This window comes from Ranitomeya imitator, chromosome 3 (assembly GCF_032444005.1).
Source record: "Ranitomeya imitator isolate aRanImi1 chromosome 3, aRanImi1.pri, whole genome shotgun sequence".
In the NCBI taxonomy this organism is placed as follows: Eukaryota; Metazoa; Chordata; class Amphibia; order Anura; family Dendrobatidae; genus Ranitomeya; species Ranitomeya imitator.
Window position 1 is genome coordinate 548,902,494 of NC_091284.1, and position 14,722 is coordinate 548,917,215.

The window sequence follows — 14,722 nt, forward strand, 5'->3', positions numbered from 1 at the left end:
CAGATCTTCCTGTAGATGGCTGAGGTAATTGGTTTTCTACTACCCTGGATAGTAGATATGACCTGGTCTGATAGACCTTTTGACTTCAGGATGTCCCTTTCAGGATCCAGGCTGAAAGACGGAGTTTGCTTGGGTCTGGGTGATACACTGGACCCTGGTGAATGACTTTCCCTCTGATGGGCAATTCGACTGGATTGTCGATTGCTAGAGTCCCCAGCACTGGAAACCAGCTCCTTCTTGGCCAGTGCGGTACGATTAGTTTGACTGCCGCCTGATCTTCCTTGATCTTTCGCAGTACAGCTGGAATTAACGCCAGTGGTGGAAATGCATATGACAGAGGTTGATCCCATCGCTGGCTCAGAGCATCTACCCCTTCTGGCAAATCCGAGGGGTTCAGGGAGAAGAATCTTGGTGTCTTCGCGTTCCTCCTGCTTGCGAATAAGTCGATGTTGGGAGTTCCCCATCTGAGACATAATCTTCGAAATATGCTCTGCTCCAATTCCCACTCTGTTGGACACAGGTTCCGCCTGTTTAGGTAATCCGCTACCACATTCTGGGATCCTTCTAGATGGATCGCTGTTATGGATAGCACTGTGTCTTCTGCCCAGCTGAAGATCATCTCTGCTAGGTCCTACAGTGGTTGATATCTTGGTCCTCCCTGATGGTTCAGGAATGAGACTTGTTACGTTGTCTGAGAATATTCTTACGTGACAATCTGAGAGACTGAGCCGATTGTGTCTTAATGCTTGCCATACGGCGTAGAGTTCTCTGAAATTGGACGATCTGTTTTTTATACTTTCTGGCCACTTGCCTTGCAAAATTCTGCCTTGTAGATGAGCTCCCCAGCCCCATGCGCTGGCGTCCGTAGTAATCACTACGTAAGGGGAAGTGATCCACAGAACTCCCACCTTTAGATTTTTTGATCGTATCCACCAGAAGAGAGATCTTCTTGTTAGACCCGTCAGCCTTAATGGAGCCTCTAGTGATGACTGACGTCGATCCCAGGTGGCCAAGATCTGCTTTTGTAGCTGTCTTGAATGCGCCTGTGCCCATCTGACGCATGGTATACAAGCTGTCATTAGGCCTAGAACCTTCATAGCCGTCCTTATGGTAACTCGATGTTCCAACAGGTATCGGACTCTAGTCTGGATTATCATTCTCTTGAAGTCGGTTAATAAAGATATTCTGCGTCTGGAGTCCAGAAGCACCCCCAGGAAGGTTTTCCTTTGCTCTGGTACAAGATCGGATCTCTGCCAGTTTATCACCCATCCGAGATGTCTCATTAGAGCAATAGTCCGCTCTCCGATCTTCCAGAAGCTTTATGGAATCTGCCACGAGAAGGAAATCGTCTAAATACGGAATTATGATGCCCTGATTCCTTAGGAAGGCCACCATCTGATACAAGTTTGGTAAAAATACGAGGAGCAGAAGCCAGACCGAAGGGGAGGCCTTGAAATTGATAGTGGCAGGTCCGAGATGGCAGAGCTACTGCAAATCTCAGCAGGTTCTGAGATAACAGATGTACTGGGACCTGGTAGGCCCTTTTTAGGTCGATCACATGACCGCATTTTGATTTATAAGTGGGATTGCTGAACGAATGGATTCCATGCGGAACCTTTTGTATCTCACCCAATGGTTCAAAGGTTTTAAATTTATTATGGTGCAGGTGTCGCCAGATGGCCGTGCGATAGTGAAAAGGGAAGAGTAGTGACCTTTCCCCCAACTCTGACTGAGGGACAGGAATTATTACCTCTGTCCTCATCATGTCCTGTAAGTCTTTTAGTATGGCCGAATCTGCCACGACTAACGTAGGTGTAATGTACCTTTCTGGGGGAGGAGAATAAAGTTCTACACTAACCATTGATTTTGCGTAATTTGCGCCCAATTTCCTGCAAACCTCCGAAGCCTCCCCCGATACACGTGGCGTCATAAAGACTTGTTCTTATAGGCAGGGTTAAAGAAAGAACCTCTGTTCCTACTACTTTGTCCCCGGGAGCCTCTGTAGGATCCTCTGCTGGACCGACCCTGACCCCTCTGATCGAACTGCTTTCTGGAGAAGAAGCCTCTCTGAAAGGACTGAGAACGTTTAGGTTTGTCCTCCGGAAATCCCTTCTTTTTATCTGAGGCTGACTCGAGGATGGAGTCTAAAGCTGGTCCAAACACCCTCTGTCACGAAAAAGGGATAGAGCAGAGTTTGGATTTGGAGGCATTGTCACCTGACCATGACCTTAGCCACACTGCCCTCCTAGCCGCATTAGATAGAGAACTATTACGGGCTGAAAATCTAACAGATTCGGCTGTCATATCCGATAAGAAAGCCATTGCTGATTTCATTATGGGAAGGGAATGCAGAATATCAGATCTGGGAGTCTTATTGGACAGCTGCTCTTCCAACTGCCCCATCCATAGATACATAGATCTGGCCACCGAAGTGGTCGCTATGTTAGTTTCAATCAGGGCTGCGGACGCCTCCCAAGCCCTTTTAAGGAGTATGTCAGCCTTCCTGTCCATAGGATCACAAAGACTAGAGGAGTCTTCGAAAGGTATAGCAGTCTTTTTTGTTACTTTTGCAACCGGAACATCAATTTTAGGGGTCTCCTCCCATAGCTTGTAAAGAAGCTGCGGAGACACCATCACGTGTTTCTCGACGCAAGCAGTGAATAGCCAGGCCTTTCCCCGGGAAGGAACAACCACGGGAAGGGCAGCATCCTATGAAGGAAAGCCACCTATGCCAAGCATGGTATCCATCCACAGACAGCTGTTTCAGGGTGTTTGCCCCTCATTAGTGTGGAGTAGGAATCTGGCTATTAGGAGCAGTGCCTAGTAAAAAGGCTATAAAGGCACAGCTGTCTGTGGATGGATACCATGCTTGGCATAGGTGGCTTTCCTCCATAGGATGCTGCCCTTCCCGTGGTTGTTCCTTCCCAGGGAAAGGCCTGGCTATTCACTGCTTGCGTCGAGAAACACGTGATGGTGTCTCCGCAGCTTCTTTACATGCATCTGCATATTTCCCATAAGGGATGGGGGCAGTGTTCTGGAATCACTGCGTTGAGAAACACGTGATGGTGTCTCCGCAGTGTTGGATGTTTTGGTCTCCCCGAGGCCAATCATCTGTGCCTTTATATCCTCCCATAGCTTGACATCCTCAGGATCGAATGGCAGGCGACTTTTAAAGTCACGAGATAACACTAGTCTGCGTTCAGCATTCTTCCATTCCTCCAGGATCATAGCCTTAATATGAAGAAAAAACAAAACACTGCACTCATCCAGTTCAAATGCGTTAAGGTGAAAAAGTTTATTGAAGACGTGAGGGCAAAAACAGTAAGGCAGCAAGTTTCAGCAAGTTTTAACGTTTCGGCCACTCAGTGGCCTTGTTCACAAATGGTGCCTTAGGAACTGTTTGTGATAAGTCGTGTAAGTACAGGGACAAAGTAATATGTAGCCAGGTACGGGTAGTCCGGCTGTGTCCCTGATGACGGATTGAATTGTTCTATTATGCAATGGTCAGGAACTGTAGTATAGTCCAGTGATAAATTTGAGACATCTGTCCAAGGTCAGGTTGGCTGTAATCTGGATTGTTACGTTGGTTATTTATATGGCTCAGCAGGCTCGAGGTTTCCAGCAGAGGAAATGGGGTGAGGCCGGGAATGTTAAAAGTTCCTTCATGCCGTGTCTGTCACCTTAGTAAGGACCTATGTGCAGTCATTGGTGATGCAATGGATGCGCGGTGATGCAATGGATGCGCGGTCCGGGGTTGCACAATCCGCAGCTGGAGGTGCCGTGGGATGCGCCGACACAGACAGTGTCTAGGCGGTAGGACCGGCGGTCTGTGTCGGCGCATCCCACGGCACCTCCAGCTGCGGATTGTGCAACCCCGGACCGCGCATCCATTGCATCACCAATGACTGCACATAGGTCCTTACTAAGGTGACAGACACGGCATGAAGGAACTTTTAACATTCCCGGCCTCACCCCATTTCCTCTGCTGGAAACCTCGAGCCTGCTGAGCCATATAAATAACCAACGTAACAATCCAGATTACAGCCAACCTGACCTTGGACAGATGTCTCAAATTTATCACTGGACTATACTACAGTTCCTGACCATTGCATAATAGAACAATTCAATCCGTCATCAGGGACACAGCCGGACTACCCGTACCTGGCTACATATTACTTTGTCCCTGTACTTACACGACGTATCACAAACAGTTCCTAAGGCACCATTTGTGAACAAGGCCACTGAGTGGCCGAAACGTTAAAACTTGCTGAAACTTGCTGCCTTACTGTTTTTGCCCTCACGTCTTCAATAAACTTTTTCACCTTAACGCATTTGAACTGGATGAGTGCAGTGTTTTGTTTTTTCTTCAGTTACTGGGGGTCTTTGGATCCCGTTCACTAGCACCATCAAGAAACTTTATGTATTTGTCGAGTGCTAGCTCTTTATTTTTTCATAGCCTTAATATGGTCACTAATGGGAAACAGTCTGGTTTCGTGCCACAAGACCCCCGAACATTAAGTCCTGTCTGGACTGTGGCTTAGCAGTGTCTTCAACCTGCATCGTATTCCTGACCGCCTGGACCAGTTCATCTGTCTCTTCAGAACGGAAGAGGTACTTCCTGCCCCGGTCCTGGTTTTCTACGGGAATCTCTCCCTCCTCCTCTGATAGCGAGTCCCTGAGCTCGGAACCTTCATCAGAAGAATACTCTGGCTCCTCCTCCTTCCTGGCCCGCTTGCGACCAGCTATGGGACTGGCAGGCCGAGAATGTGATAGGCTGGCTATAGAAGCCTGCACTTCCTCCCGAATAAGGGATCTCATCTCAAAACAGTGATGACTGCTCGTCCTTCATGATCTTAGACGTGCAGGTATCACAGAGGGTCTTGCCATGGGAATCTGGTAGTTTAATATGGCATATGGGACATCTGTAGCTCTTCACCGTGACCTTCCCAGACTTTTTAGTCGTGACCGGGGGAGCAGCGGGGGTTTCCCTTATCCAAGACAACATAAGATAGGGAGAATAGGCTAGATGGAACGAGGGATCTCCTGGATAAAAGGGGTGTACTGCCCAGGGCAGACTTACCCCCTCCTCGACGTTTTTCTTCCATAGCCTGTAGCAGACAATACGACCTCCTCCTCAGGTGCTGGACGCTAGCGCAGTAGCGACCGCTCTGTCGGTGTTCTCCTGCTGGAGCGTCTGCTTTACCGCTCATAGAACGCCACCGGAAGTGACGTTCCGCCGGCTCTGATGAGACCGGAAGTGACGCGACTCCCCATACGCGGAAGTGCCGGCCGCTGTAGCGTCTCCGAACCTGCGTGCTCTGCCAAATGGAGACACTGATGGATCGCCGCCGCGTCCTGAACCGAAAGCCTCCCACCGGGAGGAGTGGTTCGATCCCGGAGCCTCGTCCCGCTCCGGGCCTTTGGGGTAGAGGGACTCCCCCCGGGGAGTTTCGACCCTGGGCCGCTTGACAGGAGGAAGGTTTGGAAGGCCCGCCCGATCCTCCTGAGCCCGGTAAGCCTGCTGTTTCTCTGCGTGTGTCCCTGCGAGGAGGACGAGGACGTCCTCCGGGGTGCTGTCAGGAGGGATGTCCTGGAAAGTGATCTTGCTGCAGAAAGCACGGTTCTTCCTCTTGAACCATGGCAGGAAGTGTTTTAGAAATTCCACATAGATTATGGAGTTCATCTTTACCCCTTCAGGGATCATAAAGGGGCCAACAATCTCTCTCCCCATGATTCCAGCCCAAAACATTACTCCACCTCCTCCTTGTTGGCGCCCTTAGCCGTGTTTTCATGGGGTGTCATCAACCAGCCATCCTCCACTCCATCCATCTGGACCATCAAGCGTTGCACGGCACTCATCGGTGAACAAAACAGTTTGGAAGTCAGTCTTCATGTATCGTTTGGCCCACTGGAGCCGTTTCTGCTTGTGTGCAGTGGATAGAGGTGGTCGACAGGATGGCTTACGCACAGCCGCAAACCTCTGAAGGACCCTGCATCTTGTTGTTCTGGGGACGTTGGAGGCACCAGCAGCTTCAAAAACTTGTCTGCTGCTATGACAAGGCATTTTTGCAGCTGCTCTTTTAACCTTACGCTATTGCCTGTTGGAAAGAGTCCTAAATTTTTCCTTATCAGCACGCACACGTGTGTGCTGGGAATCTGCTACATACTTCTTTATTGTGTGATGATCACGATGAAGTGTCTTGGCAATGTTGATTGTAGTCATGCCTTGACCTAAATACTCCACATTTTGTTGCTTCTCAGCAGCCGACACATCCTTTTCCTTTCCCATTTTGGCCAAAAATGTAGGCTGCTTAATAATGTGGAGCAGCCTTCTTAAGTAGTCTTGCCTTTATTTGGACAGACTTGCCAAACTAATTTGCACAGATATCTGCAATTGCTTTCAGCGATATAAAGAGCCCTGACACACATCACCATCAATGAGTTTAAATGACAAACAAAAAAATTCTAACCTCATCACTCCTAAACTCTTTGTGCATAATAATTTGGAACACAGTGTAAAAAAGAACCAAGAAATGTTTGGTCTCAATGAACTTGTAATGACCTGGAGAATCATAATGGCAGGTCAGTTTTAGCATTTAGTGAACCTAGCAAATAAGCCAAACAAAACAAGTGTGGGATTGCACTTTTTTTTGCAATTTCACAGCACTTGGAATTATTTTCCAGCTTTCTAGTACACGACATGGTAAAACCAATGAGGTCGTTCAAAAGTGCAACAGGTCCTGCAAAAAAATAAGCCCTCACATGGCCATATTGACGGAAAAATAAATAAAGTTGTGGCTCTGGAAAGGGGAGCAAAAAACGAAAACGCAAAACCGACAAAAGCTCAGGGTTTAAGGGGTTAAACAACAACCACAAGACGGATCTCATCAACCAAGGTATCATTTTAATCAGTATAACAGCACCGACCTGACACTGTAGGTTACTGTGCGCAATCCTGCTGACAGGTTCCCCCCCAAAAAAAGGACTGTCAGCACAGAATGAGTGTTCAAACCAAGTATAGGAACTCAGTGCACCCTTGGTGTGGCCAAACATTCAACTACACCTTCCCACCTACTTATTCCCCTCCACCAACCCCACCCTTCTCTGGCCCTATAAAGCCAGAGTGTCAATCAAAATAGAGGGAGGTGGAGATAGAGGGAAAACAAGTAGGTGGGAAGATGTAGTCGATTGACTGAGCACTCCAGTCCAGGGGGGGGATCTGCAGTAAAACTGGTCAGCCATGTTCTACCCCTGTTCCTCCTGTTATGACCTCCCCAGACTACACTACACCCACCCCTTCAGCACTGCTGCACGGACAACGGATTTAGGGGCTGGTGCACAACATTTTTGACAGTTTTCTGGAGTAAAACACATTGAAAGGTTAATTTTTTGTGCAATTCAAAGCTGCACAAAAATGTTGTGACTTGGTATTTTCATGCCAGTACTGGGCAGCTTAGCCAGGGGGGGGCGAAGCCTGGATGGGGCATGGCAGCACTCACCGACTTTATAAGTTACGCACTGCAGTGGCAAAAGCTAGGCCAGATATGTCACTAGTGTCTGATGGCAGTAGCATGTCAGGCGAGGAGCACGCGACTCAGAAGATCCGCAGACTTCAGTCAGTGGCGTACACCCGTCAGCACATCTAGTGATGGGTGAATGCAGTGGGCTCAGAGCTCGTGTCATAAGCAGGTACCAGCTGTGTTATACAGCCAGCAGTGATCTGTGCTAGCTCCAGTATTTCCTTGCCTTGTAAAGGGAAACACCAGGTTTTTGCAACCTAATCTGATAGGATCATACTGTGGGGACAGAGTGTTAGGGCTAGCGGAACGCACCAAATAATAAGATGGAATAAGGTGCGTTCGCAGCCCGGGGTCCACCGTGCAGAGATGGAACCTGCTGCCAAGTAATGACGGACTATATGGCGGTACAATATGAAAACACACACTGGTTAACTTCACCCCATGTGAAGGAAGCAAACCCTGTTGCGTCACAGGGCCGCAGTACCGCACATAACACTAATAATTAATGAGTACTAGAGTGCGAACTGTGGCGTACTGGCGGACGCCACTAACCACCCTGACTTGGGCTAAAGCGCTCTAATGGCGCGTGGCACCGTACTGGCGGTCACAGCAGTAGGCGCTGTTTCGTGTGTTAATGCTGTGAGTTCAGCCGGGCACTAGATTGCAGCCATACACCTTACACCAGTGGTTCCCAACTCCAGGCCTCGAGGGCCGCCAACAGTGCAGGTTTTCAGGATTTCCTTAGTATTGCACAGGGGTTGGAATCATCACCTGTGCAGATGATCACATTATCACTGATGCAATACTAAAGAAATCCTGAAAACCTGCACTGTTGGCGGCCCACGATTACAATTGTATACTAGCGCATGGCCGTGCGAAGCTTATATAGCTGCAGCATGTATAGGACCTTCCAATAAAGGGCCAATGGGAAGCTGCCACAGAAGTTTAGCACCTTCAGGACCTTCCTGGAGGACCAATGAGAACCGCTGCAGCATCTGAGCATGTGACCATCAATCTCCAACGGGAGATCTCACCCTGGGCATGCTCAGAAGGGAAAGAGCAGGACTTAGTCCCAAAAGCGTCTGCTTGCCGCTGCCCAGCACTGGCCTCAATGGCATAAGCTGGAAAAGCAGCAGTAACCCTATGCACACACAGAGTGAGACTGAGCAAGACGCTGGGAACAACGTCTCCGCTGAGCAGACTCCACTGCGGCTGGAGAAGAATGGGAGACCGCACCAGAGATGGTTGGAGATTCCCCCTGTGCAAAGGCGGAAACTCGACACCTAAGGGTACCGTCACACTAAAACGACGCTGCAGCGATACGACAACGATGTCGATCGCTGGAGAGCTGTCACACAGACAGCTCTCCAGCGACCAACGATCCCGAAGTCCCCTGGTAACCAGGGTAAACATCGGGTTACTAAGCGCAGGGCCGTGCTTAGTAACCCGATGTTTACCCTGGTTACCAGTGTAAATGTAAAAAAAAAACACTACATACTTACATTCCTGTCGCGTCCCTCGGCGCTCTGCTTCTCTGCACTGACAGTGAGCTCCGGAAAGCAGAGCGATGACATCACCGCTGTACTTTACGGCCGGCGCTCACCAGTCGGTGCGGGAAGCTGAAGGCGAGGGACATGACCAGACACCAGACCAGACACTAAGTATGTAGTTTTTTTTTTTTTTTTTTTACATTTACACTGGTAACCAGGGTAAATATCGGGTTACTAAGCGCGGCCCTGCGCTTAGTAATCCGATGTTTACACTGGTTACCAGTGAAGACATCGCTGAATCGGCGTCATACACGCCGATTCAGCGATGTCAGCGGGAGATCCAGCGACAAAATAAAGTTTCAAACAATCTGCTACGACGTACGATTCTCAGCGGGGTCCCTGATCGCAGTAGCGTGTCAGACACAGCGAGATCGTAACGATATCGCTGGAACGTCATGGATCGTGCCGTCCTAGCGATCAAAGTGCCACTGTGTGACGGTACCCTAACACCGAGACCCTGATTCCAGTGATGTGTCACTTTCCCAGCAGATAAAACTCAAAACTACAGCAAGAAGCCCAATAAGTTAAACATATCCGGAATTAGGGTCTGTGGCTCTACAAAATGCCACTCTCAGATGGGCTAACAAAAACCTGAAGCCAGATTCCACACTTATGGGGTATTTTGAGAATTTAGATGGAAAGGGGTCTCAGAATCTGGAACCACTGATTCTCTGGCAAGGGAGCAAAAATACCCAAAACATTTGGTTACTGTTTAAGTATCAGGATCCCACGGTGGTGTTGGGTACGGCCCCCTCACGTGCTATGATCCAAAAGGAGAATGTCCAAATAATGTTCTGCTTGGAACATTACAAAGGCTTATGGTTTTCAATCACTCCATTAATTGTATTATAGGTTACTTGCATTTCTTCAAGTACACACAGAATAAAAAATGATCATTGTGGGGAAGTGGGGACTATAGTCTTGCATGTGCTCCGCATCGTCACTGCCTGCAGTTCCCACTAGAGGGCGCTGGCTGCATACAGACACTGCACGGAGCCTGTCAGCAGCCTCCACCCTACAAGCTGTGCCATCTACTGCACCCTCACACAAGGCTGCCCTCAGCTTCTGTGGTATTACTGCAGTCAGTGTGGGTAGCAGCGCTGGCCCAGGATGACCGCCCTGTAAAGAACCAGGGACACTACATAGGAAAGGGTTACAGTCCCAGCAGTGCAAGGCCCGGCCACAAGGGGCAGTAATGGCAGACTGTGTGGGGCAGGGGCCCATTGCCACAGTCCTGTGCTCACCATGGAGAATCGCTGACCGGGGGGCTTATATACGGAGGTGTCCGGAGACCCCCGAGCGGCCGCTTCCTGCAGCACAATACAGATTACTATATAGCCATCTCAGTGAGGCAGAGACCTAGCGCTGCACAGAGGCTAGTGTTCCCTGTTATCAGCCATTGCGGGCTGGCTATGCAGATCCCTGGAGGGAGAGGCCAATGGCGGCCATACCGAGACCTACCGCCCTGCCTCCCCGGACACCGAGCACTTACCGAACATGAGCGCGACCCCCAGCGCGGCCTCCCCGAGCCTCCTCATCCTGCTGCTCGTCATGGCGTCTGCGGAAGCGCTCAGCTCACACTGTGCTCTATGGAGTGACGTCATCGCATCACAAGACTAGGGCTGGTCTGTTTATAAGACAGAGGGCGTCAACTCGGGATGTCCGGAAGACTGTCGCCGCCATTTTCCCGGAGTCCCATGTGTGGAGCGCTACACAGCTTTGGAGCAGCCAAAATGGCCGGTGCGTGAAGGCACCAAGTAATAACAGGTTACAAACTCGCCCCACATGCTTCATGATGCAGGGGAAGCTCTCCAGAGAAGTGTCCGGTTACACATTGTAATTACACAAATACCCACATATATATCAGTAGCGTAGCTACCAGGGGGAGGCAGAGGGTGCGGCGCCCACCTGGAGCTACGCTACCCTTAACCCCTTCATGACCCAGCCTATTTTGACCTTAAAGACCTTGCCGTTTTTTTGTAATTCTGACCAGTGTCCCTTTATGAGGTAATAACTCAGGAACGCTTCAACGGATCCTAGCGGTTCTGAGATGGTTTTTTCGTGACATATTGGGCTTCATGTTTAGTGGTAAATTTAGGTCAATAAATTCTGTGTTTATTTGTGAAAAAAAATGGAAATTTGGCGAAAATTGTGAAAATTTCGCAATTTTCAAATTTTGAATTTTTATTCTGTTAAACGAGAGAGTTATGTGACACAAAATAGTTAATAAATAACATTACCCACATGTATACTTTACACCAGCACAATTTTGGAAGCAACATTTTTTTTTGCTAGGAAGTTATAAGGGTTAAAATTTGACCAGCGATTTCTCATTTTTACAACGAAATTTACAAAACCATTTTTTTTAGGGACCACCTCACATTTGAAGTCAGTTTGAGGGGTCTATATGGGTGAAAATACCCAAAAGTGACACCATTCTAAAAACTGCACCCCTCAAGGTACTCAAAACCACATTCAAGAAGTTTATTAACCCTTCAGGTGCTTCACAGCAGCAGAAGCAACATGGAAGGAAAAAATGAACATTTAACTTTTTAGTCACAAAAATGATCTTTTAGCAACAATTTTTTTTATTTTCCGAAGGGTAAAAACAGTAACCGGACCCCAAAAGTTATTGTACAATTTGTCCTGAGTATGCCGATACCCCATATGTGGGGGTTCAGAAGGGAGGGAGCGCCATTTGACTTTCTCTATCGCCTCATTGGGGGACACAGGAAACCATGGGTGTATGCTGCTGACACTATGCAAATAAAAAGTTAGCTCCTCCTCTGCAGTATACACCCTACCGACAGGAAGTAGGATATTCAGTTTAGCTTAGTGTCAGTAGGAGGTGGACACGGGTCTTTCATTAGACCCTTATCTACCTCAATGTGCGTCGTTTTCTTTCAGGTTTTCCGGAAGGGATACAGGGTGAACAGTCACACCTGTAGTCCCACAAAGCGGACTATGAGTACGGCGTGTACTGCCACCCCATATCCTCATAGATCCCTCTCCAGGACCAAGAGCCTAGCACACAAGCGTGCTTAGAAGTCCGGTCCTGGCTCCGTCCCCCACCCACTCGCCCACCAGAGCCTGTCGGTTGGAGGTGACGAGGACGTCCACCATCGGCTCCATGGACGTCTCATTCCCCTCAGGTTAGTAACTGCGTGGGATGTTTAGGTGAGTATTTTCCCCTCCCATTCCCAGATCACTCGCAGTGTGGGGGAGAAGATGTCCCTTTGGAAATGCACGATTTTTACGCAGACTACAGGATACTACACCTGCTGTGAGTAGCGCTGCTTAGCTGTTTGGCCCTCCTCTCTGCATCTCTCCTGTTCCCCTAACCTTCTGGCATTCCTTAGTAGGTATGCTTACCATGCCTAATCCTATAGGAGGGTGTTCTCGTCCTCCTTTCATGCAAGCCGGTCACTGGTGTAATTATATTCTATAACCGTGCAGCCACTGGCGTAATGCAGTCACTGGTGTAATACGTAATAGTACTCTAAAGCAGTCAATGGTATATCAGTACTCTAGACCCATGCAGTCAGGGCCGGCTCCAGGTTTTTGAGGGCCCTGGGCAAAAGAGTCTCAGTGGGCCCCCCCTTTAACACATACCCCGATTCATGATCGCATATAAACACAGCCATGTAGTATATAACACTGCCCACGTAGTATATAGCAGCCCATGTAGTATATAGCAGCCCACGTAGCATATAGCAGCCCACGTAGTATATAGCAGCGCAGCCCACATAGTATATAGCAGCGCCACTCACTCATGCACTGGTAGGACTAGGAGCTCCTCCTGAATCTGCCTCATAACTTCAGCAGCACGGCAGCCAGCCAGGGGCGGAGATCAGAGCAGAGAACCCCCCACAAACAATGTCACGCTGGCTGCCTTCTCTTAACCCCTATGTGTGCCTGCCTGGCTGCACTGACTGAGTGATAAGATGCTTGTCAGAGCTGGCACATAGGGGTTAAGAGAACGCAGCCAGCAGTGACTTTGTAGGCGGAGAGAGCATGGTATCTCCTGCTCTGCTCTCCCAGCTGTATCTATCACAGCATGAGTGGGCCCCCCTCTCTCCCCAGGGCCCCGGCATTTGCCCGCTGTGCCGGGTGCTGACGCCGGCCCTGCATGCAGTCACCGGCGTAATGTGTAATAGTCCTCTGGAGCCGCGCAATCATTGGCATAGTAGCTCTCTAGAGCCGTCACTGGCATAGTAGTACTAAAGCCGTGCAGTCTCCGGTGTAATAAGTGCCCTAGAGCCGTGCAGTTACCAGCGGGGTTTGGTAGTATGCCCCACGCTGCCGTCATCTGTGCCACGGTCCGCCCCTCACCCTCCACAGGGAGATGGACCATTATAAAGCCTGCCATATGGCGTTCTCTTCATAGAGGTTTCAGTTGCACATTTCTCCTTGGAGTCTCTGCTGTTGTGATTTCTGCTATTGCAGACCTGTGCCTTGATTTTCAACGGTGGGAGCCTCAGCTATTTCTCTACACACAGCGATGCTAGAGCCCTGGCATATCAAACGCTTCCATTTCTCCTGCTCACAGGCACCCGCCCTCCATCTTCCTGCAGCCCCCTCCGGATGCAACCATTACACTGCTCTAAGCAGAGAGAGGAGCTGCTCCTACCCACTGCACGACTGCAGTGTTCAGACCTGACTTCCAGCTGGTTAAGAGTCCGTATTTCCCAGCAACGTCTGCTGTGGCTCAGTGGATAAAGAATCTGACCACAGATCGCAGGCACAAAGGTTTGAACTCAGGTGCACAACAGAGAGTAGTGTTTTGGCTCTCTGTTGACAAGCCTACTATTCTACCTTCAGGAGAATGAGCATGGCAGGACATACTTCAAGACAGACTCCGTGCTGCGGCTTACTACACGGGAGCTGTTATTCTGCATAAGGCCGTCAGGTATCATGACCTAGACCGCAACACAGAATCAACTCTCGCCTATACCCTTCTCCAGGGTTCTCCCGTACTCTATCTGCCATAGTCGCAGGATACCAGGAGCCGATCGCAGCAGTACTTCCTCTGCCATAGTCGCAGGATACTGAGCCGATCGCAGCAGTACTTCCTCTGCCATAGTCGCAGAATACCGAGAGCCGATCGCAGCAGTACTCTATCTGCCATAGTCGCAGAATACCGAGAGCCGATCGCAGCCGTACGCTATCTGCCATAGTCGCAGGATACCGGGAGCCGATCGCAGCAGTACTTTATCCGCCATCCAGGTTTCACACGCACCACCTTCCAGGTAGAGTATGTTATTTGAAACGGATCAGTCGTGTCTTGGATTAACCACCGCAGTGGTTCCCGCGTTCTGTACTGTATTCAGGTAAGTCAGGTGCACTCCCCTACTCCTCCCGTCGATTGCAGCAGTGCTATCCGCTAGCCAGGTTTTAGATGTCATCTTCCAGACACATTGTCAATACCTGCCGTCGTCCCAGTGGATTAGACGTGCCCGAGATCGATTGCTGCATTGGTCCTGCTCTTTTGATCTAGAGTCAGGTATGTCAGAAACGCCCTCTATCACTCTCTTAAGGGTCTTTTGCAGCATCTGCCTAGGCTCCCCTTTAGTCACCACTCAGAGAGAGGTGCCCGGTATTTATCACTTCTGGTTGGGTGCCGCCGCAGTTACAATCCGCATTCAGGTGAGT

At 49.5% G+C, this 14,722-nt stretch overlaps 1 protein-coding gene across 1 annotated transcript in view; it reads right to left on the bottom strand.

Annotated features, from left to right (window-relative positions):
- The window catches only part of LAMP1 (lysosomal associated membrane protein 1), a 31,670-nt gene extending 20,988 nt beyond the window's left edge, over nt 1-10,682 (bottom strand). The window contains exon 1 of the mRNA XM_069757883.1: nt 10,563-10,682. Within this exon, the coding sequence (XP_069613984.1) occupies nt 10,563-10,674 (112 nt within the window). The 5' untranslated portion in view covers nt 10,675-10,682. The remainder of the gene's footprint in view (nt 1-10,562) is intronic.
- Between the last annotated feature and the right edge of the window lie 4,040 nt (nt 10,683-14,722).